The sequence below is a fragment of the Dromiciops gliroides genome, chromosome 2 (genome assembly GCF_019393635.1).
Source record: "Dromiciops gliroides isolate mDroGli1 chromosome 2, mDroGli1.pri, whole genome shotgun sequence".
NCBI classification, from domain to species: Eukaryota; Metazoa; Chordata; class Mammalia; order Microbiotheria; family Microbiotheriidae; genus Dromiciops; species Dromiciops gliroides.
The window spans coordinates 528,807,464-528,831,914 of record NC_057862.1 but is presented as its reverse complement, the minus strand read 5'-3'; the positions used below and the strand labels follow the sequence as shown (position 1 = coordinate 528,831,914).

General features: G+C 37.6%; 1 protein-coding gene across 1 annotated transcript in view; it reads right to left on the bottom strand.

The window, feature by feature from the left end:
* The window catches only part of KCNU1 (potassium calcium-activated channel subfamily U member 1), a 261,654-nt gene that overhangs the window by 163,893 nt on the left and 73,310 nt on the right, over positions 1–24,451 (bottom strand). Inside the window, 3 exon segments of the mRNA XM_043981056.1 lie at positions 2,368–2,538; positions 10,386–10,461; positions 12,179–12,254. Coding sequence (XP_043836991.1) covers positions 2,368–2,538; positions 10,386–10,461; positions 12,179–12,254 — 323 coding nt within the window.

Here is a 24,451-nt window from a genome sequence, read left to right as displayed (position 1 = left end):
TTACATGTAAGATGGTTGCAAAATCATCTTCACATGTACAAGATGATATAGGCATATCTAGCTAGCAGTTCATCTGAAAAAGAATCTGGAAATTTAGGTGGGCTTGCAAATGCAATATGAATAAAAAGTGTAACATGGCCACCAAAGCAATGGATGCAATCCTTAGCTTCATTGAAAGACATAGCACCCAGGAAAAAGGAGCTCCTAATCCCATCCTGCTCTTCCTTGGTCATAGTATATCTGAAGTGCTGTGTTGAGATCTGAACACCATATTTTAGAAAAGATAAGCTAAAGATTATCCAAAAGAGGGAAAACAGGATGTCAAACCTCAAGTTCAATTCATATAAATATCAGTTGAAGGAATTGAATATGTTTAATTTGGAGAAGACCAAAGTATAACCTGATAGCTATCCTCAAATATTTGAAATGTTATCATATGGAAGAAGGATTAGTCATGTTCTGTTTGGACCCAGAGGTAAGAACTGGGAACCACTGTCATAAGGTTGAAAACAGAAAATTTGGGCTTGATTTAAGGCAAATGTTACTCATGATTAAGTAAAAGTGGAATGGCCTGCTTATGACCTTGTATATTTCCCTTCACTTGAAGTCTTTCAAAATATTTATTTTCATTTCCTAACTCTTGTTCCCCTTTATGCCGTAAGAATGCAAGAAATATGATACCCATTATATAGATGAAGTCATGCAAAACACATTTCTGCATTAATCATATACCAGGGGAAAAATAAGAAAAATAAAGAAAAAATTTACTTCAGTTAGCATACTGAGTCCATCAGTTTTCTCTTTGGAGGTGGATACCATTTTTCATCATGAATGCTTTGGAATTGTGGTAGATCATTTTATTGGTAGGAATAGCAAAGTATTTCACACTTGATTGTCTTTAAAATATTTCTGTTACTGTGGACATTGTTCTCTTGGTTCTGCTCATTTCACTTTGTATCCATTCAATTAAGTCCTCCCAGAGCTTTCTGAAACTATTCCTTCATCATTTCTTACAGCAAAATAGTGTTCCATCACATTCCTGTACAGTAATTTGTTCAGTCATTCTCCAATTGATGGCCATTCCCTCAGTTTCTATTTTTTGCTACCACAACCAAAGCTGCTATAAATATTTTTGTACATGAGTTCTTTTCCTTTTTCTTTATTTTCCTTGGAGTACATGTTGTTCAGTTGTTCTGTAGTGTCTGACTCTTTGTGACCCCATTTGGGATTTTCTTGGCAAAAATATTGGAGTGGCTTGCCATTTCTCTCTCCAGCTCATTTTATATATAAGATGAGGAAAGTGAAGCAGAGTTAATTGATTTGCTCAGACTCAGACAACTAGTGAGTGAAGTTGGATTTAAACTCAGGTATTACTGACTCCTGGCCCAGTGCTCTGTGAACTATGGCACCTCCTAGCTGTTTCCATGGAGTACATACCTAATAGCAGTAATGCTAGGCCAAAATTTAAGCACAGCCCTTTGACCTCTACCTTGACATCTAGAATCAATGGTTAGATGACCACTTGTTGGGGTGAGTTATAGAGGGGATCATTTTTCAAGGATGAGTTGGACAAGAGAGTCTATTCAATTCATTTTAAATTTTGGAATTCTGTGATTATGAGACCTGGATTCAAATTCTGTCTCTTTGGGAAAATCACTTTCCCTCTCTGGTCTTCATTTTCCCCATCTGTAAAATGAGGGGGTTGGCAAGTATGGTTTGGTTAAAAGAGTTTTGGAATCAATGAACCTATTTTGGTCCCTGACTCAGACACTTAGTATCTGTATGACCTTGGGCAATTCTCCATCTTTATTTTTAAAAATGAAGAGGCTGGGTTAGATGTCCTTTGAGGCCTTTCCTAGCTTTCAGTCTCTCATACTATGATTTTAAAACCTGGGTTCAAATCCTGGCTCTGATATTTACTCCCTATTACCCTTGGGTAACTAACTTTAAACTACTAGACCTTATTTTCCTAATCTATAAAATGAGGACATTAGAGTAAATTACTTCCATGCTTTCATCTAGTTGTAAATTTCTGCCTAGGCCTTTTCTAATATGTCTTCATGCTCCAGATTCCTTGAGACAAAACCCCATTTTCTTTCCATTATGACATGTTATGGGTTTCTTTTGAAACCTTTGCATTATCAGCACAGTTCTAGGCAAATATTAATCCCTCAATAAATATTCCTTTCAATGCTCATTAAGTGGCCATTTGAATATTGGTAGATAATACTTCTTTCCATCCCTTTTCTCCCATTCCTCTTCATCCCCTGCTTTTCCACCCATCTTTTAAAAAAACTAAATAGTGCAACTATTTTGCCCTTTGGGAGCTATAACTATTTCAAAAGAGATTAAAAAATGTTTTTTCACCAAACTCGTAAGGATGAAGAAAATGATGAAGATCCGTCCCAGGGATGTTTTAGCTACAACGTCTCCAAAGCCGACAGTTGATGTTGTTGCAATGACAAGGTAAATGGCGTCAAGATAAGACATTATCTGGGAATTTTTACCTTTGAGCCAGGGATCCCCTGAGTTTTCCACCTGTCCAAAGAAAGAAGACCCAGGAAAGATCTTGTAAAGGATCCAGGGAACCCACCAACCCCTGTAGCCCTGCTTTACCATTATTGGATCCATTTCTCTTAATGCTATGGAAACATAATAGCAAAAGTTCTACTGAGAGTTGGGCAAACATGAAAATTAATGATGTGTTCTTTTCCTTATCTCTAATTAGCATAGAACTAGACAAGGGCTACTAACTATTAGTCTATAAAGGCTACTACCTTGATCATCACAGGATGCCCCAAATCAAAAAAGTCACTTTGGCCTTGCTTGCTCAGATTGTTTTTTTTTTTTTAATATTGTCTAGTCCTCTCTATCTTTATAGCTAGAGAACAGTATCTAATAACTTAGGAAGATCTTTTGCCATTAGCATGATCATATTTCTACTTTTATTATTATTATCATGATTATTATTCTTAATTGTTTTTATTAAGGCCATCCTTTGATACCTCCTTAATGTGAGAGTGCCCCGACAATGGACTACAAATTTTAGCAGACCCTATGAAAGCTGTAAAGGCCCCATCAGAGACTGTATTTATTTTATCTGAGGACCAGACCAAGTTGGAGAAGGTTCATTTTGGTGACAGAGCAATGATTCTTACAATATTAGCAAGTCAGAAAGACCAAGCAAGGCAGGGAAGAATTGTAATCTATAACAGGAGAGTGATACTCCCATAAAGATGCTTGAACTATTGAAATATGTATTAATAATTACAATCATTTTAGATATGCAGTGCTTAGTTATTATTCATGTGAATTGTCACCACCATCATTAATGACAATGATAAACGCATTAAATAACATCTTTTTCTTTTCTTTTTTTCAGGGCAATGAGGGTTAAGTGACTTGCCCAGGGTCACACAGCTAGTAAGTGTCAAGTTGTCAAATGTCTGAGGTCAGATTTGAACTCAGGTCCTCCTGAATCCAAGGCTGGTGCTTTATCCACTGTGCCACCTAGCTGCCCCCAAATAACATTTTAATGTTATGCTTATTACTGATATTTATTAATCATAAAATAATAATTTTGAAATGATACACCTTACTTATTGTTTTGAATGAAATCAGTGATCTCTTTATTGTATGGAACTCCCAGTAAGATAAATTTCCCCCTACTGAAGTAGATTGTTATCTTGCCTGAAATGTAGAGTCTTCAAGAGTTGACTAGGTCCTAGCTTCTTAAATTTTGGGTCGTGACCCCACATGGGATTGCACAACTGAATGTAAGGGTCACTAAAAATTTGACAACAGTAAACGGTATGTAGACCTATTTTATATATCTATATACCTGGGGTCATGTAAAATTTCTTGGGCAAAAAGGGGTCTTGAGTGGAAAAAGTTTAAGTAAACCCTGGACTAGGTAAGAAACAATACCCAAGGAAATAGTCAGCCTGTGTCTGAGGTAGGAATTGAACACAAGTCTTCTTGATTCCAAGGTTAAGTTTTCAATCCACTATAAAATACTTGATTATTATTTGTGATAATAATTCTATTTCACCTTGATTGTTATTTATACTAAGTATTCTAATTATTAAATGTAAAATTGAATAAGAACTTACTTTAAACATGCAATATCTTATTTCAAATGGCATAGGGAAAAAAAATCGAACAGCACTCCTCCAACCTCCCCAATACATTATAAAAAATTTAAATTCAGAAAAACAAAAGTGTTTTCTAATAGTTTTCTACTTCCTCCATCTTTCCTTTGGGAAAAAAATTCCTAATACATTTTCTCTTTAATTTCGCTGGCATCTTGCCCTCTTCTACCCGCTTACATATAGAAACATAATAGCTAAAATGAACTGATAAAACATATACATGCATGATAATACACACACACACCTATATATATGAATATAGATGCATGAAATATATGATCTTAGTCCAAACAACATGATCAATTAATGAGAACTATGAAAAAAATGTATAATTTCTTCAGCATGGGGAACTGACTGTTCCCCAGCAGATCTCAAATCAAAAGTCTCAGACTTATTAAATAGGAAAACTAGGGAATTGCCCCAAGGCACTTAGAATAAATGACCTCTCTAGGGTCACAAAGCTAATAACTGTCAGAAGTAGAATTTGTGACCAAATCTTTATGAATTCAAGTCCAGCCCTTTCTCCACTATGCTAAATTGCCTCAATTCTTATGAGGAAACTAAGTTATAAAGTATATGCCTTATATTCCTTATTGATTAAAGTGATGAGATAGTTCAGTCTTAACAAAAGCTATAGCTCCCCTCCTGTCACCCCCTCTTCAATTTGGGAAGGGGTTGAAGAAGTATCTCTACCTTGGATATAAGAATCCTAGAGTCAAAAGGAAAGAGGCTCTGATAGAGGAATTTTAAGCATGAGTACGACATTATAATTGATCTTAAAAGACATGCCTCTAAAATGTCATTGAATTTTCATGGAAAGCTGATATTTGCCTCATTATTTCTTGTGAAGGTTAAATTTCTTATAGTCTTTCTCTTATATTCATTCCCCACTCTCACCCTCTACCTGCAACTGAGATAACCAACCAACCCAAAACCCAAAGATTGGGGAGAAAAAGAAGCAAAAGTGTGGCTCCTGACATATTTCTTTCTTTCTCTGTACCTGAGCTTCCTCATTATAAAATGGGGATGCTAATAACCTTCACTTCCCACCTTTCATTTTACCCTGGAGAAGAGTTCTGGTTGTATTCTCTCTAGCAGTCCTACCCTAACCTTTTTTCCTTGAGATTCCTGCCTTGAAGTGGAGTAAATAAGGCTGCACCTTGGTAAGAGGGAGAGGCTCTTTTTCCGAAGTTGTTTCTCGCAAGTCCTAAATCTTCCCCCCACTCTCCCCCCACCCCGAGCTGCAGAGATCTTTATCTTGGGGAATACCCTAACCCCAGAGATGTCTTCGGAGCTGGTTCAGTCAGATCCCCTTCTGGAGGGAGAAGCCTGATTTCAGGTTGAGGAGTCAAGGACCTCTTAAACGTCCCAGATGAACGTACCCCTGAGGACGCCACACCTTCCCAGCCAGTGTTGCGCTTCTCCTTGGGTATCTTCTCGGCGGCCTCAGCCTCGTAGTCAAAGGGACGACTGTGCTTTCTGAGTCTTGTTGCACGGCACAAAACTGATTTCCACAGCTGTTTTCAAATCCTGTCAGACCCTCTTCTCCCACCCCACACAAGCAAAGCAGTGGCTCTTTTCCGGTTTGAATTTCTCAGACGACTTCTCTTCCTCAGAGGAGCTCTGAGACATCCTGAGAAGAGAATCTGATGAAGGAGCCATGGGGATGACTTCGTCAGCTAGAATGTAATTGTTGTCTTGGCGTGAGTGACTTCCTTGCATGTGCTCTTGGATATGTTCGTAGCTGTCATCTGGAGGGGGGAAGGGGGATTCTCAGGAGGCTTCGAGAGACTTCGTCAGGTTTAGTTCTGCCTCCTCTGCACGTGCTGCCGGGGAGGTCCCCAGGGTAGAAGGGCTGGGGCTGTTGGCTGCGGGAAGAGGGTGGGGGATTATTGGCTCACTATTCTGCCTCCTTGGAGGAAATCCTTGGAGCAGACAGAGCATGTTCTGATACTTTCAGCTTTTCCATAGAAGCAGCAGCATGGTCTTCTGAGCCATGGCTGCGTGGAGCTCAGCTCCTGTTGTACCCACGAGAGACCACTGGGACCTGCTAGGCACTGGCGAGGGTAGCCTCAAGGCCTCCCCCTTGCATTAGAATTCACAAATGTTTACCCCTTATCCACATTCACTTCCTCCCTTACACAGGAAGGGTAGAGAGTACATCTAAAGTTCAATAGACACAGAGTAGATAGCCACCTATGTAGTTTCAACACTGGAGGAAAAACGAATATACAATTTCTCCTTTTATCCAATATTTCTGACATCAGCTTGTTCACAGATGCCTAATATTATGGGGACCAAAGGATTAAGATCCAGAAAGTGCCAGAGTAATCATCTAGTACAATCTACTCATTTTACAAATGAGGAGACTGAATCACACAGTTGGGGGAATGACTTGACTAAGTCAAATAGATACCAAGTAACACCTTCCGTAACCTCTCTATTTTACAATTGAGGAAATTGAGACTGAGAGATGAAGTGACTTTACAACATTCTCTTCTCTCTATTTACATAGTTCTGGCACAAATCATCACTTATTTGGACTCTTACAATAACGCCACGATTTTATGGCTACACAGTTTCTTCTCTTTCCAATCCCTTTCTCCATCAAGATGACAAAATAATATTACTAAAATTACATATCTAACCATATGAGTTCCTTGCTCCTTAACTCTAAGAGGTTCACCATTGCCTCTACTATTAAATATAAAATCTTTAGTCTGGTATTCAAGGCCTCCCCAATCTGTATCTAACCTCTTCACCAATGTTATTTGATACCCCTTCAAGAACTCTGTGTTCCAACCTAGTTGGGGACTATTAACTCCCCAACAATTGTCAAGGCATTTCCTATTGCTGTGCATTTGTTTATATTATCAAAATACCTTGAATGCTCTCTCTTCTCATCTATGCTTTCAGAATCCTTATTCTCTTTCAAGGTTCATATCAACTCTATGTTCACTGTGAAGCCCCAGCTAGTGCTCTCCTCCTTCATAAATTAACTTCTTTTTTTTTTTTTTTTTTTTTTTTTGGTGAGGCAATTGGGGTTAAGTGACTTGCCCAGGATCACAAAGCTAGTAAGTGTTAAGTGTCTGAGGCTGGATTTGAACTCAGGTACTCCTGACTCCAGGGTCGGTGCTCTATCCACTGCGGCACCTAGCTGCCCCTATAAATTAACTTCTATTGTATTTAGCTAAGTATATCTAGATCCCAATTAGTATGAGCAATGAGTCCTGTAAAGTCATTGCATATATTCTGATTTGCACTATAGAAGTTATAATTACATATAATATTGTAATTTGCTTCTGCCCAATGGAACTACAAAGTGTCAAATTGAATAGTGCAACTACTCCATGGAATTCATTATTCACTCTAATCAGGACCTTGCTGGGCACATTATGTCTGCCTTTCTGTAAAATCCTTTTTTTAGTATTTTGTTTGCATCATCAGTGCCTAGATTAATAAATATTGATAAGTATTATGAGGACAAGGACTGTTTACTGTTTGACTCTCCTCCTGTCTGTTTAATTACTCTTCCTTTGAATCAATCCATATCTTATGTTATGTGTATAGGTATATATAACTTAGGTTTCTGTCCTGATTTCTCCCATCCTTTATCTCTTATATTCTTTTGTCAATCTCTTCAGATCCTATCAAATCCCATTTAACTATCATCTCTATTCAGATAACTCCCTTATGTATCCAGCCTTACTTTATCCTCTGGGCTCCAGTGCTTGCTGGACATCTCCCTAGGTATTTCTCAAACTCAACATTTTAAAAACAAAGATCAGTATTTCCCCCTTAAAATCAATCCCCACTCCTAAAGCCCTTATTTCTATGGAGAGCAGCATCATTCTTCCAAGTGTTTATATTTGCCAGCTTAGAGTTACTTTTTTTTTTTTTTAAGTGAGGCAATTGGAGTTAAGTGACTTGCCCAGGGTCACACAGCTAGTAAGTGTTAAGCGTCTGAGGCTGGAATTGAACTCAGGTCCTCCTGACTCCAGGTCCGGTGCTCTATTGACTGTGCCACCTAGCTGCCCCTAGAGTTACTCTTGACTCTTCATTCTCCTTCAGCTTCCAAATCCAACTAGTTGCCAGGCCTTGCTGACTCTATTTCTCTAATTTCTTCCCTCTTCTCTTTGCTCTCACAAACACCATGATACCACAAGCCCTTCTCACCTTTTTCCTAGACCTTTGATCAGTCTCTTTGCTTCTATTTATTTCTCAGTCTAATGCATATTCCAGACAACTGCCAAGTTGATATTCCTGACCACGTTACTTGTCTTCTTAAGACATTTCAGTGACTACCTATTACCTGTAGGACAACTCTTCAAACCCTTTCTGGTCTATCTCTCCAATTTATCCCCCTAGTCTGATTTCATATTATTTTTCCTTTCTTCAGTCTTCATTCAAGACAAATGGACTTACTTGGTGTTTCCCATAAAGGATGTTCCATTTCCCATTTTCTGAAAGTTGTAAAGCTGTCCCTCATGCCCAACGTTCTCTCTCTCCTCCTTCTTGGTTCTTCTAATCCTTCTCTTCCTTCAGTGCTAAGTTCAAGGTATACTTCCTGCACAAATCCTTTCCTAATGCCCCTACATTAGAAGTGCTTTCCCTACACCCTCTCAATTTTATTTATTTTATTTGTAATTAGTACTTAGATATAAGATTACATGTTGTTTCTCCTCCATTGAATATAGGGACTGTTCATTTTTGCCTTTGTACAAAAAAAAAGATTGAATTGAATTTATTTCGCTGGTTGCTAGCTTAATAAATATGTGCTGATCAATAAATTGATAGTAATGACAAAACAGTGATTAAATAAAAATCATCTAATTTTCAGACCACTGCTTTTTTAGTAGACTGCAGGTACTTGCTACTCATGATTAGAGCACCTTTTCTTTGGCTTGTTATAGTTTCGTTGTTTCTGCTTCATCATGACCCCATTTGGGGTTTTCTTGGCAAAGATACTGGATTGATTTGTCATGTCCTTTTCCAGTTCATTTTACATATGAGAAATTGAGGCAATGAGCGTTAAGTGACTTGCCCAGGGTCACACAGGTAGTAAGTTTCTGTGGTCAGATTTGAACTCAGGTCTTCCTGAATCCATGCTTCATGCTCTATCCACTGTACCACCTAGTTATCCCTTTCTTTGACTGAAAACTTTTTTTTTCTGTTAAAATTCAAATACTCCTGAAAGAACACTGAAATTCTTGTGTTCATTATATCTTAGCATGAATAAATGTATTAGGTTTTGCCTTGAGAACAGTCATTGAAAGGGTGCAGAAGAGGCTAGGAATGGTGGTGTATGGCTGTAATTCCTGCTGCAATAGGAGACCAGGTATGATGGATTGCTTGAGTTTAGGAGTTCAGAACTGTAGTAAGCTAAGCTAATCAAGTATCTGCCCTGAGTCTAACATTGAAATGGTGAGCCCTGGCTGTGAGAGGAAGTGTGTGTGTATTTTTTTTGGGGGGGGGAGGGGTGTTGAAGGGAGAAACACCAGGTTACGTAAGGAAGGGCTAATCCCTGTTTAGAAACAAAATAGATCAGGAGACAGCTAGGTGGCACAGTGGATAAAGCACTGGCTGTGGATTCAGGAGGCCCTGAGTTCAAATTCAGCCTCAGACACTTGACACTTACTAGCTGTGTGACCCTGGGCAAGTCACTTAAACCTTGTTGCCCCAGAAAAAAAAAATGGATCAAAGTTTCTGGGCCAATCAACAATGGGATCAAATCCAGTAGCTGCTGTACTTCCAGCACGAGTGAGATAACAGTATCTAGTCTCAAAACAAAATCAAAACAAAAAAACACAAAGGGAGCTGGAACCATATTGTGAAGTTTGGAAGGGGGGGAAGTTGGGGGGTAAGGGTGAAGAGTTCAAGAAGGGAAAGCTAGAGAAGACTTTATCTGATGAATTACTTATAATACAGGAGAAAAACTCTCTGGCTTTGTTGTCAATCTATAGATCAGGGTTTAAATTTCTTCTCTGGCATTTACTATCTGTCTGAACTTGGGTAAATTATTTTACCTTCAAAGGTGGGGGATTGGGGAGGGGGGTGTTGAACTATGAGACCTATCATGTCCTTTCCAGCTCTAAATCTAGGAGCCTAGGAACCTGTTTTATAGATTTGCCTGAGTGAGTGATATTAGAAGTTGATAACTTCACCTTCTTCCTCTAGAGAAAAGATATGCCTACTAAATTCTTTGTTGCAGTATGGGAGGAAACAGGTACTTACCAAGTGAAGGAATCCCGCAGCAGTGAACCAAGTGCTCACAAGTATAGACAAGAGTTGGGAAAACTTCACTGAACTACTGCAGAAAGAAAGATAAAGTTCAGGTTGAGGACACTTCAGAAACTTCTGAAATGTGAAATCAATCTTATCCTCTAACACGGAGAACAAAATATATGCACATAGCACACATACCATCCACACATACTATAGGATAGGGGTTATTTTAGCTTCCTCCTGGAGTCAGAGATGAGTCAGATTTGCTAGCTGATGTTAAAAATGTATCAGTAGTTATTAAACTCATCCTAGGTCACACAATAGATAAACTGCTGGGTCTAAAGTCAGAAAGACCTGAGTTCACATCCAGCCTTAAAAATTTACCAGCTGTGTGACCCTGGATAAATCACTTAACTCTGCCTCAGTTTCCTCATCTATAAAATGAGCTAGAGAAGGAAATGGTAAACCATTCCAGTACTACCAAGAAAACCCCAGATGGGATCATGAAGAATCAAATGGCCTGAAATGGCTAAAAAGAATGAATCATTTGGAACGCATAATGAATGGGTGAAAAATTTTAGCTAGTATAATCAGAGAAGAAAGTACTTTATGTTTTATATTTGATATTAGACAAATAGATAGAACATTGGATTTGGAGTCAGATCACCTGAATTTAAATCAAGTCTTTTGGTACTCATACTATCTTCTTATAAAATCATGGGCAGAGAGGTAATATCTACTTTTCTGGGCCCCAGTTTCGACATTTTCAAAATTAAGGGACTTGATTAGATGAATTCTAAGGTCCTTTCCAGGTGTAATCCTAAGAAAGCAGTGTCTCATTTCAATTAGCAATCCTCTTCTGCGAAAGGGGGTGACTTACAGCTATAATAATTTTCTGTGAATATATTAGGGGATTCTTGCATGAAGGGGTACATACTACATAAGAATTTTCTAAATTTAACGTAAAAGTTGGAGGTCTTTTGAAAGACATGTGCCCCTCTACAAGAGATCCATTTATTTTCTTTTGCTACAGGTAAATTAACTTAAATTTTTTATTTAATTTTACTATTTTTTCCAATTAATGAGCATTTATTTTTGTTTCTCCAGTTGAACAGTTGAGAGAGAGAGAGAGACAGAGAGAGAGAGAGAGAGAGAGAGTAAACACATACTAATTAACATTATGTAGTTATTAATAGTCAAACTAAACTTAGTCAAAGACAAACAAATTCCCATATGGGCTATGTCTAAAAATCTATGGGAGATCCATTTATTTTGCAATGGACAACTTAAATTTTCTGAAATGTATTTGGAAGAGGAAATTACTGAAAAAGGGAGTTGATTTGATTTGCCTTATGCCTCTTACCAGCAGTGAACACAATAAATTACATTGAATTGATTTCTATCTTTGGGAAATTATATTTTAAAGAAAAAATTCCACCCCTAATGTACCAGTTTTAAGTGGAAAAGAAGCTAGGGTTTAGTAGTTCCTTGTTTCTATAGTATGAGGTTTCTTAACTGGAAACTTTGAATTTTGTTAATAACTGTATTTTAATATAATTGGCTTCCTTCATAATACAATGTATTTTATTTTAGGCATAAAAATATTCTGAAGAGGGATCCACAGGCATCATCAGACTGCATAACATGAAAAATTTTAAGACCCCCTGTTCTTGACCAAACTTATATCGATTTGGAATTTTGCACTTAGATATAAACAGAAAGCGAGCTGATTTTTTTTGTAGAGTTACTAGACTGAGTTAATGTCTACTTTTTTCAAAGGAAATTTGAAATGAAAAACTTACCTACTCTTGATGGCTCGCAGATATTGTAATATTTGAGGGAGTTCTAGCAACCGTAAAGATCTCAGGAATCTTAAACCTGAATAAAGCAAACCAAAACCAAAACCAAAACCAAAACATTTTAAATAAATAATATAAAAGCAGGAAAGAGAAAAAAAGAGAGAAAGGGGGAGAAGGAAGGTGAGTGGAGTAGAGTTCTGAGTGGTGCAGAATGTTAGAATGCCTTTGTCAGTATAACTTCTGAAACTCATTGTTCTAAGTTCAATAAAAATCTCTTAAATGTTTAAAAATGATCAGTCTTCATTCTCTTTCACCTACCTAATGCATTTGACACTTTATTTTTCCTTGTTTCTATTTTTTTTTTTTTTGCTTTCTGTGACACTATTCTCAACTGATTCTGCAGGATCTCCCTGCTCCTTCTCTATCTCCTTCACTGATTCATTTTCTTTAAGTTATGGTTTAGCTCAAGGGTTATTCATTCTTTTTTAATCTCTACATTCCTCTCCCTTGGTCCTGTCATGGACTCAATGATTTCAATTATTTGCTATGCATATGATTGCCAAATCTATACTCCCAAACCCTAATATTCTTACTGAGCTCCAATCATACTTCTCTAACTGCTTCCAACTCTATTTATGTAAGCTCCCAGTAATTTAAATTAAAAATATCTTAAGCTTGGTGTAAAGATGCTGGAATGAAATTATGTAGGGGAGATTATCTCATCTATAGCTCCTTCAAATGTGGCAACAGAAAGGCCCTCAAAGAAGCAAAATTATCATAAATCCTCAATAGCAAAATAAAAAATTCAAATTGAACAAATTAAAGAAGAGCTAGAAAACTGTGAAAGCATGTTGTAGGTTAAAAATAGAGGCTAAAATTCCAGAAGAAAAAAAGTTATATATTCTGAAATAACAATAGCATTAGAAAAAAACCTGTCTTAAAAAAAACAACCTAAAATCTTATAACATATTTAATACCTTCAAAAAAAATTAACAAAAATACCATGAAAAGAACATAATTAAATTTGATTACTAAATCTCAGAACAAGGTTAATTGTTTAGAAATAATTGTGGAATATATAAAAACATATATTCATTCAAAAATAGCAATTTTCCTGGAGAAAAAAATGTTGTGAGAAATTGATGAATTTCAGAAAATAAATTGATTATGAAAATAAAATTATGATCTGGAGGTTTAGAATTATAGTAACTCTAGAAAAGAAGATTTAGAATTATAATAATTCCCCAAATTATTGAATATATAGTAAGCTTAAAACAATATATGCATTTCAATGTATTCCAAGAATCCATAAAAAAATATTTCCCCAAATATTGAAAAGGAGAGGTTGTAAATTGATATGTCACAGGTTATCAACCACAGTGATCCCCAAATTCAAATCATCCAGGCATTTTCAGGCTTCAAAATTATGACAAGATTACAATGGCAATAAGCAGTCAAGAAGTAAGACATTGTGCATCAAACAGGGCCATTTTTAAAACCAAAAGGAATATCTACATTAAAAACAATAATTAAAATGGAAGAAATTAGAATATATCATTCAATATATCATTGAAATATTAGACATATGAAACTTCATTCTACAAGTGCCAAAGAGGTAAGCAGTCTTTTAAATGTAAAAATGAAATTTAGATAAAATTAATTGAGAAATTAACAGAACAAAGGACCCACATCAAGGCAGCTTTTGACTTGTTTTTGTGTTAACAGAGGCTGTGAGGTGGTTCAGAAATTTAGGATAAAAGGAAGTTTGCTGCTGAAGGAACAGGCATTCCATAAGCCTCAGCAGAAGGACTAGATGGTGTTTGGTTGAAACTGTGGGGTCAGAGGGTTGGAAGGGATATTGTAGGATAGGGACCGGAGTTTAGATGATGACCTACAGATATTCAGAATCCTTGGGATGAGTAGGGTATGACCAGGTATGAATATGTTCATCATCAATCAATCAATCACTCAACATTTACTAGTACTTACTATGTGACAGAAATTGCGTGAATTGAGCAGTATACAAAAAGAGAGCTCTCAAGGAGTTTATAATATAGAGGAGATAACATACAAACAAACATATTAAAAACAAGCCACATATAGAATAAATAGGAAATAATTAAGAGAGGAAGGCACCAAAATTGAGGGGATGGGGAAAGCTTCCAGTAAAAAAGGATTTTAGTTGGGATTCAAACAAAGCTAGGGAGGTAAGTAGGCAGAGCAAAGGATGAAGAGTGTTCCAGGTGTGTGGGATGGATAAAATGGCCAGAGTTGAAGGATGAAGTGTGAAATAGCCATAAGTCCAGTGTCCCTGAGCTGAAGAGTACACATTGGGAAGGAAGGTGTAAGATGATTGAAAAGGTAAGAGGGGGTTAGATTTTGAAGGGTTCTAAATATTAAGCAGAACATTTGTTTTTGATCCTAGAGATAACAGGAAGCCACTGGAGTTTTTTGGAAAAGGACTGAAATGGTGGTGGGATCTACACTTTAGGAAAATCACTTTGGTGGCTGAATGGAGGATGGATTAGAGTGGGGAGAGACTTGAGGCAGGAAGATACACCAGGTAATTATTACAACAGTCCAGAAGTGAGGTGTACTAGAGTGGTGGCTATGTCAAAAGAGAGAAGGAGGCATATTCAAGGGATGCTGTAGAGGTGAATTCAACAGGCCTTGGCAACAGATTGGATTTAAGTAGTGAGAGATAATGAGGAGTTGAGGATGACTCCTAGCTTGTGAATCTAAGGGACTAGGAGGATGACATTGCCCTCTGTAGTAATAGGGAAGGTAGGGGAGGGTTATGTGGAAAATGGTTTGTTATATTGTCTGCAAAACTCATTATTATATTGCATACATATAACTTTATGTGACTAGAGATAGTTTGAACCTAGAAAGTCACCTTAAACTCAAGAACTCTCTAGGAATACTGGAGATGGATATAAGGAATTTTGAGTTCTTTAGATCCTGGATCCAACCAAAACATTTTTGTTTGGGGTTCACTCACTCGGGTCTTGCTTTGTGTCCACCCAACCTTTTGTTTTGGGTTTCCTTTTATTTTAGTTTTGATCAAATTTTGTTGAATATTTATATTTACTGATCTATCTAAATATACTATTCTTTCAACGTGCCCTCTCAGCAAAATTGCTTAACTGTGGTTCTTCTTCTTTGTCTAAATCCTATATAATATAAACCATTTAAGAGCCATTCCTTCTTTCTGGGTTGCTGTCCTCCTCCAAACAACCTAATATAATTATTTATAAAATTATTTCAGATTTTGGGATTTGTTTTGTGAATTATGAGTTTTATTTTGGACATGTTGATATTTAAGATATCTATTGGACATCCAGTTTGAAATATCTGAAAGGAAGTTGGGGATTCAATATTAGAGGTCAGCAATGAGTTTGGGGAGGATAGGTAGATATAAGAATCATCAGCATTGATATAATAATTAAATCCATGAGAGCTGATGAGATCACCAAATGAAATAGTATAGAGGGAGAAGAGAAGAGGGCCTGGGACAGAACCTTGATTGGAAGGCACCTCTCCTTTTCCCATAGGAGACTGGAGACTAAGCAGCAGACACTACAGCAGGAGATGGAAGTTGAACACATGTATCAAGAGATGGGAGATGTTTCTCTTCCTCTTCCCTCAGAAAATGTTCATCTCATGCTGCCTTTCCTCTTCCTCTAAGCAGGAAGAAATAGAAGGAGCATGATCAGATTGGAAGTTCTCACCTTACTTTTCCTTTCCACAGGAAATCTCTAGAACTATGACTATTACCATAGTAACAGTTAGACACCGAAAAGAAACTAGACCCATAGGTGTGCTGGAGACAGACTAAATTCACTGATGAGAGCTGATTGTTAAATATTTAGTATGAGAATTTATACCTTAGGAATTGGAAAATATTACAAACCAGCTATTGACTTATTGGATGGAGAAAATATTAATGATGGAGATGAAATTAAAAAAAATATGTTGTATATACTCCTTTACCCTGCCCCCTACTCCCCACCTCCTGGAGAAATAGTTGTAAAACATTTTTAAACACACTCCTGGACCAGATTAGAACTTCCAGAGTGTTTAAGAAACTCATTATTAGGAGCAGCTAGGTGGCGCAGTGGATAAAGCACAGGCCCTGGATTCAGGAGGACCTGAGTTCAAATTCAGCCTCAGACACTTGACACTTACTAGCTGTGTGACCCTGAGCAAGTCACTTAACCCTCATTGACCCTCAAAAAAACAAAAACAAAACAAAAAACAATAACAACAACAAAAAAAACCCCACCATCATTATTAGCCATAAAGGAAAATCTACACAAAAAAGTGAAAATAAGAACATTGGGGAAAAGAAAAACAACTACAGATGAATTAGAAATGTGAAAACTTGTTAATTTTATTAGAGCATCTGAATAAGCAAAGGAAATTAAGGTTTAGAATGTCAGAAGTAGGGGCAGCTAGATGGCACAGTGGATAGAGCACCGGCCCTGGAATCAGGAGTACCTGAGTTCAGATCCGGCCTCAGACACTTAGCACTTAACTAGCTGTGTGACCCTGGGCAAGTAACTTAGCCCCAATTGCCTCACTAAAAAAAAAAAAAAAAAAAAAGAATGTCAGAAGTGGAACACAAACATTCAAAGATGGTAGAATAATGTGTAGACTAAAATGCAAATATATATGTATATGTACACACCCATTCCCTCAACAAAGTATAAGAATGAAGTTCTAAAATGCAAATATATATGTATATGTACACACCCATTCCCTCAACAAAGTATAAGAATGAAGTTCTTTCCTAGCCAAAGCAATAGAGCTAGGGATAGGCTAAAAGGACACAATCTGGGAATTAAAACAACCTGCTTTCCCTGAAAAACCTGATGTTTTTTAAAAAGCCTATATTCTATAAAATGATACAAGAAGATTTATTAGAAATATTGGAAAAAGAGGACAAATTACAGATCAAAAAGTAAGGGGCTGACCTTGGGGATAATTTCTGCCAATCAATTTTTGGTAGTGATGGGGATTGATTTTGTTGCAGGTACATGAAGACTACCTCATATGAAGGTATATTTGTGAACTGAAACCTTACTGATTGGACTTCAGAGATTAGAGCTGTTTGCCAATGAGTTTTTGACTCAGATTTAAAAAGATAGATGATTGTTGGATAAGTCAACCAAGTTTTGCATTTAACTGCATTCTGAGGGAAAGCTACATAAGAACCTCCACCCCCTTCTTTTCTAGAACATTTCTTCCCTTAGATTGCTAAAGCAGAGATTAGCAAGATGTAGGATATGATGACTTTTAAACTTGCCCTGAAGACCTTAAATATTCCTAAATCTCTATTTTTAAAATAGTGAAAATAAAATATAAATAAAAACAAAGGATTTTGTCTTATAACAAAGCAAAAAATTTCTTGAATTACCATCACCTCAAACTATCATATTATATTTTTCCTCCATCAGCAAAACTCCATGAAAATGTCTCTACTCACTGTCTTCACCTTCCCTCCTTTCAGTCTCTCATTAGGTATTTGTACTCTGGTTTATGTACTCATCACCCAATTGAAAATGTTCTCTTTAAAGGTACCATTGACATCCAATTTCCAAAGCTTAGGATCCTTTCTCATTCTAATCCTTCTAAATATATCTGCTGTATTTGACATTGTGGATCACTCTCCTACTCTCCTCCTTGAAATTCTCTTTTCTCTGCATTTTCCTGACACCATTCTTTTTCGGTTCAACTTCAACCTGTCTGACTGTTACTTCCCTTTTTCTGGCTCATCATTCATGTAACTTCACCTTACTGTGGATTTTCCTCAAGGTACTGTTCTTGGATTTCTTCCCTTCTCCCTATACTCTCTTTCTTGGTTACTTCATTAGAGCTTAAAGTTTAAAATATTCTCTCCATTTGACTCCCAGATTTGACAGCCCCAGACTCTCTCCTGTACTTTAATTTTAGATCATCAATTTCCTATTGGGCATATTGGACTGGATGTCTAGAGATATTGAAAACTAAACTCATTATCTCTTCCCCTAAATTCTTCCCTTTTTCTAAATTTCCACATTTCTGTTGAAGACATATTACTATCCTTTTAACATCTCAGGTTTGTAATCTAAAAATTATGTTAATTTCCTTACTTTCTCTTCCCTGATATAAATTGTAAATTTTTTCTATTTTTATTATCACATTTCTTGTGTCCAACCTACTCTATTCAAATAGCCACCACATTAGTTCATTCCCTAATCACCTTTCAACTAAATCATTGAAATAGTCTCCTAAATGGTCTACCTGCCTCAGATATCAGAACATTCCAATCCATCTTCTGTGATTTTGTTAAAATAATTTTTCTTAATCAAATATCTGATCATTTGACTCCCCTAAATAAATCAACTCCAGTGGCTTCTTATGGCCTGTAGGATAAAATATAAACTTAAAATATCAACTAATAAAAAATGTCAGCCTGTCTGCATGTTACCACAAAAATGAACAAGACAAGAAGAAAAAATAATTTTGATTAAAAATAACCACAGAAGTGAGCAGGTCATATGACAAACAAGATTGAGGACTATTCATTTTCTCTATTCATCAATAATTTTCAAAAACTCCAAAAAAGAGGAATTATGCTATAGAAGTAGAACAATTACAGTTGTCTCCACAGGTCAAAACACCAAGAAGCCTAAAAAGGAAGCAGTTGTATGGATTAACAGTGGAGAATGATATTCATAACTGAACACTTCCCCAACCAGCCCTCAAGTTCTGGGAAAACATGTACCATTAGTTTGTTTTCTGGGATTCACTCAGTAATTTCTCTGCTGTTGTTGCTGCTGCAGTCATTCCCCTCAGCCCACCATTCTGTGGCAACACCAAATTTACCTGGATTCTCCTCTCCCTTCTAATTGGGGGACAAGGCAGGAGAGGTGGATAAGAAGGCAGGGGTGTAGCTGAAGATGGCTTAGAAGGTTGGCAGGAGGGGGATGCTGTGCTGGGGCAGGAGTGGAGCCCAATCCTCTAGTCACGCTGACACAGATGCAGTCCCAGACAGGCCCCACCAGAGAAAGAGACCCCTGAAGCCTCTGAATCAGCTGCAGCACCAGTGTCATCTGGAACTAATCTCATGGTCTGGTGAGAGGGCTGAGCAGTTGGCCAAGGGGAGATTACAGGGGTCTCTGCTGGTGCTAAGGTGGAACTTAGGTGTTTCACACCTGTTGGGAAGCAGGAAGCAGTGGCCCAGGTCAGGGAGGGGAGCAGGCTCCTTGGAGTTAACAACCACAGCACACAAAGTTTTGCTGCCTGGTTAATTAGCACGTTGGCCTGGGGTTATCTATGGACCAGAGAACAGGCCAGAAGAGGGATGAACCAAATCCCTCATTAAATTGTACCACCTTAGAACCCCTGAAGTTTGGGACAGTACATCCTAGAAGCAGTGCCCCTCCTTAAGAAGGAGTTAAAAGTCAAGTAAAAGACTGTCAAGATGAGCAGAAAGAGAAAGACCATAGAAAGTTTCTTTAGTGACAAGGAAGATCGAGGTACACCCTCAGAAGAGGATAGCAATGTCAAGGCTCCAACATCCAGAGCTTCCAATAAACATGTGAATTGGTCTCAGGCCATAGAAGTGCTCAAAAAGGACTTTGAAGATAAAGTAGGAGAGAGAGAGAGGTAGAGGGAAAAATAAGAGAGGTAGAGGAAAAAATAGAAAGAGAAATGAGGGTGATGCCGGAAAGACATGAGAAAAAAGTCAACAGCTTGAAAAGCCAAATTGGCCAAATGGAAAAGGAGGTACAAAAGCTCTCTTAAGAAAATAATTGCTTAAAAATTAGAATTGAGCAAATAGAAGCAAATGACTTTATGAGAAATAAAGACACAATAAAGCAAATCCAAATGAATAAAAGAATAGAGATCAATGTGAAATATCTTCTTGGAAAAACAGCTGACCTGGAAAATGGATCCAGAAGAGATCATTTGAAAATTATTGGACTACCTGAAAACCATGAACAAGGAAACAGCTTAGACATCATCTTCCAGGAAACTATCAGGAAAAATTGCCCTGATATTCCAGAAGCAGAAGGTAAAATAAAAATTGAAAGAATTCACTGATCACCTCCTAAAAGAGATCCCAAAAAGAAAACTCCAAGGAATATTATCGCCAAATTCCAGAGATCCCAGAATGTGGTAAAAATTATTTGTGGTAAAGATTAATAATGGAAGTTTTAGCTGAATCATTTGAGAGATTGCACATGCTACTGAAGCAGCTTTTGAAGGACCGCCCCTTTTGGGAGGAAAACTTTTCTCTCTCCATTTTCTATATTGATATTAACATATTGTAAAGATTGGAATGACGCCACCTGCTGGAGACTTACTGTAGAAGAGTTCCGCCCAAAGAAGCGAAGATCTTTGAGGGCAAGACCAGGAGTCTTTTCTTTGGCATCAGGAAGTGACGTTGGGTAGTGGGAGGAAGAAGGAAGAGACTAGCACTCTGTCTGAGGCTTTCCTTTGGAATGTGGTGGAGAGCGGAGCTAGAAATGTGCTCTCCCTTTAATAGATAGGAATCTAGGCCTTTCTCTCTCTCTTTACCAAATTCTTATTCTCCTTAATAAATGCTTAAAAGTCTAACTCTTGCTAAAGCTTATAATTTATTGGCGACCACTCATTGGATATTTTAGACAGACTAGCTAGAATTTTAGCCCTTAGCATATTGTTGGTCAGCATAGGATATTATTTTTGGCTGTTTCATTGAGCAATCTCATTCATTTTTCGAATGAAACAAGGCAGGGAATGTGGTAAAAATTATTTGTGGTAAAGATTAATATTGGAAGTTTTAGCTGAATCATTTGAGAGATTGCGCATGCTACTGAAGCAGCTTTTGAAGGACCGCCCCTTTTGGGAGGAAAACTCGAATGCGAGGGACTTCAGGGAAATGAACTTAAAAGTGAGGGCAGGAACAGATGTTGGCATTCTCTGGCTGCTAAACTTAGCCATGGCGGCGTGCGCACAGGTGAGAGGAGTTGAGAAACACGTGGTTGGTGTTCGACTTTGGACCCCTCTATATTTTCTGTCAGTCCTTTCATAATACAAATGCTTTAGAAGGTTACTAATTAAAGACAGAAGCAGATTACCAAAATTATGAACAAAACGAGCATATCTGTAATTTAAAGGGTTTTCTAAGGTTGTCTCAGAATCACAGTTTAGCTCGGATAGGGCTGAAAATGAAGGTAGAAAAAGCTGCTCATGTGCAAGATCAGGACCTGGGAAAGGTGGATTAGATCTCATGACCTCCTGGGCAGGATAATCAAGGGGCTTGGACAAGGGAGGTGGTGCCAGAGGAGGTGGGGTCCCAAGAGGAGGGGAGGGGAACACCTCTCGCACGTGGTGCAAGGCCTGGGAATTGTACACAGGCCTGGTTTCCCCTTCCCCTGCTTCCAGGGGATTAAAGTCTTCTAGAGAAGCCTCCAGGTATGCAAAATTAGAGCAACAATTAGTGTTAGAATTTGGAAAAGCAGAAGAAATCAGAGGTTTCTCTGAAAAAGCATGGCTGAGAGAGGGAGAGCACCCTTGTGTGGGCACCTTGCTGGCTAAGAATTTGGTAAAGAGAGAGAGAATGGCCTAAATTCATCTATTAAAGGGAGAGAGCATTCCTAGCTTCCTTCTCCACCAGAGTCCTCTGGAAAGAGAGCGAGCCAGCACACCAGCCTCCCCCTTCTTCCTCCCACAAGCCAACATCACTTCCTGACGCCAAAGAAAAGACACATGGTCCTGCCATCAGAGGCCCTCTCCTCATGTTGGAGCTTTCCTACAGTAAGTCTCCAGCAGCTGGTGACATTCCAATCATTACAAGGTCAAGGAGAAAATATTACAAGCAGCCAGCAAGAAACAATTCAACTACTGTGGAACCACAGTCAGGATAGCACAAGATCTAGCAGCTTCTATATTAAAGGACTGGAGGGCATGGAATGTGATATCTCAGAGGGCAAAGGAATTGGGATTAGAACCAAAAATTACTTATCCAGAAATACTTACTATAATCTTTCAGGGGAAAAAATGGGACTTCAGTGAAAAAGAGGATTTTTTTTTCCAGGCATTTGTGATGAGAAGATCTTATCAGAATGGAAAATTTGACTTTCAGATATAAGACCCTAGAGAACCATAAAAAGGTAAAAAGGACAAAGAAATTAAGAGGGATGTTAAAATGTTAAACTGCTTACATTCCTAAGTGGGAAGATGATACATCTAACTCATAAGAAACTTCTCAGTATTAGGGAAGATCATAGAAATAAATTTAGACAGAGAGTGCAGGTGGGAATTGATTATGAAAGGATGATATCTGTAAAGGATTTATTTGTTGTTTTTTGTTTTGGGGGTGGTAGGAGTTGGGTGACATGTCTGGGGTCAAAGAGTGAGTGAATGTCTTTCAACTGGGTCCAGATTTGGGCTCAGGTCCTCTTGGGTCCAGTATGGGTGCTTTGTGCACTGTGTCACCTAACTGCCCCATGATGATATCTTTATGATAAAATTGAGGGGTGAGAGGATTGCACTAGGAGAGGTAGAATGCGGGTAAAATCCCACATGAAAGAAACAGGAAAGGACTTATGGAGTGGGGGGAGAGATGTTGGAGGATCAGGTTGTGAATGAATCTTACAATCATCAAAATTGGCCCAAAGACCTTAATCTCATCAAAGCTGGCTCAAGGAGGGAATAACGTACACACTTAATTGGGTGGAGTAATCTATCTAACCCTGAAGGAAAGTAGCAGGGGAAGGGGATAAGGAGGGAGGGGTGAAAGAAGGCAGGGCAAATTGGGGGAGGGGGCAGTCAGAAGCAAATACTCTTTGAGGAAGAATAGGATGAAAGAAGATAGAAAATAGTGTAAATATCATGGGGAAGGGAATAGGATAGAGGGAAAGTTACAATAGTAACTGAAAAAAGAAAAGGAAAACAATTGTACAAAATATGTTTATAGCAATTATTTCTGGTGGCTAAGAATTCGAAATCAAAGTAATGTCCATCAAATGGGGAATGACTAGAGAAGATGTGGTATATGATTGTAATGAAATATTATTGTGCTATAAGAAATTACAAGCAGGATGATTTCAGTAAAACCTGGAAAGTCTTATATGAACTGGTGTATAGGGAAGTGAGCAGAACCAGGAGATCATTGTGCACAGTGACAGCATTATTGTTATATAAGAAATTGCGAATGACTCAACTACTCTCAGCAATTCAATGATCCAAGACAGTCCCAAAGGACTAGTGACAAAGCATATTATCCACCTCCAGAGAAAGAACTGATATTGATTGAACACTGACTGAAGCATGCTATTTTGTGTTTTCTTTCTTTTAAAAAATTTTTTCCTTGAGGCTTTTTATATAAAATGACTAATATGGTAATGTTTTACATAATTGCACATGTATAACCTATATCTGATTGCTTACCAACTTAGGGAGGGGGGAGGATAGGGAGGGTGAAATGAGAGCAGGATAGAATTTGGAACTCAAAACTCTAAACAAACAAACAAATAAATGGATGAATGACTAAATAAATAAATAAATAGATGAATAGATGAATGAATGAATCAACAAATAGATAAATAAATTAATAAATAATGAGTAAATAGATAAATAATGAATAATTAAATAAATAGGGGGAAAATGAAGGCAGGAATGTACTCTGGTCAGGATACTCTGAGAGTACCCCGACCAGAGAATGAAAGAATAGAAGGAGTTAGTGAATGACATATGTATGTATTAGAGTCTACATCAGTCATGTATTAAAAGGGAATGGCGTTCAGTAGGGGGCAATCCTGTCTGACCACAAATGCCTTAAATCACAAAAATATAAGAAAGGTAAATAAATATAACTATGAAGGAAAGCCCAAGTAATGTAATAGATTTTCCCATCTCTAGAGACTAGTAAAAGGAACATTAAGAAAATCTATGAAAAGAGAAGACAAAATTATAGAGTCAATTATGTGGTTTAAAAGTAGAAATAACAACAGAAGACCCCTTAAGAGATTTTTTTTTTCAAAAAGGATACAAAATGATTAGGATGAAAATGGTACTTAATGAAATAGGATAAGTAATGGTCTAGGAGATGTGTGAAAAAACATGGATTTACCTCATCATCACTCCACATCTCCAGCAACCCACCTGTGCAGCTGAATCAGAATGAGAGGTTTCATAAAAGGGGAGAGGGGAAGTAGAAGATACAGGGAAATGCTTGATGGTTTAAAAAAGACAACAACAGAAATGAAATAATTATTTAATCTAGCAGCAGGAAGTGGGACT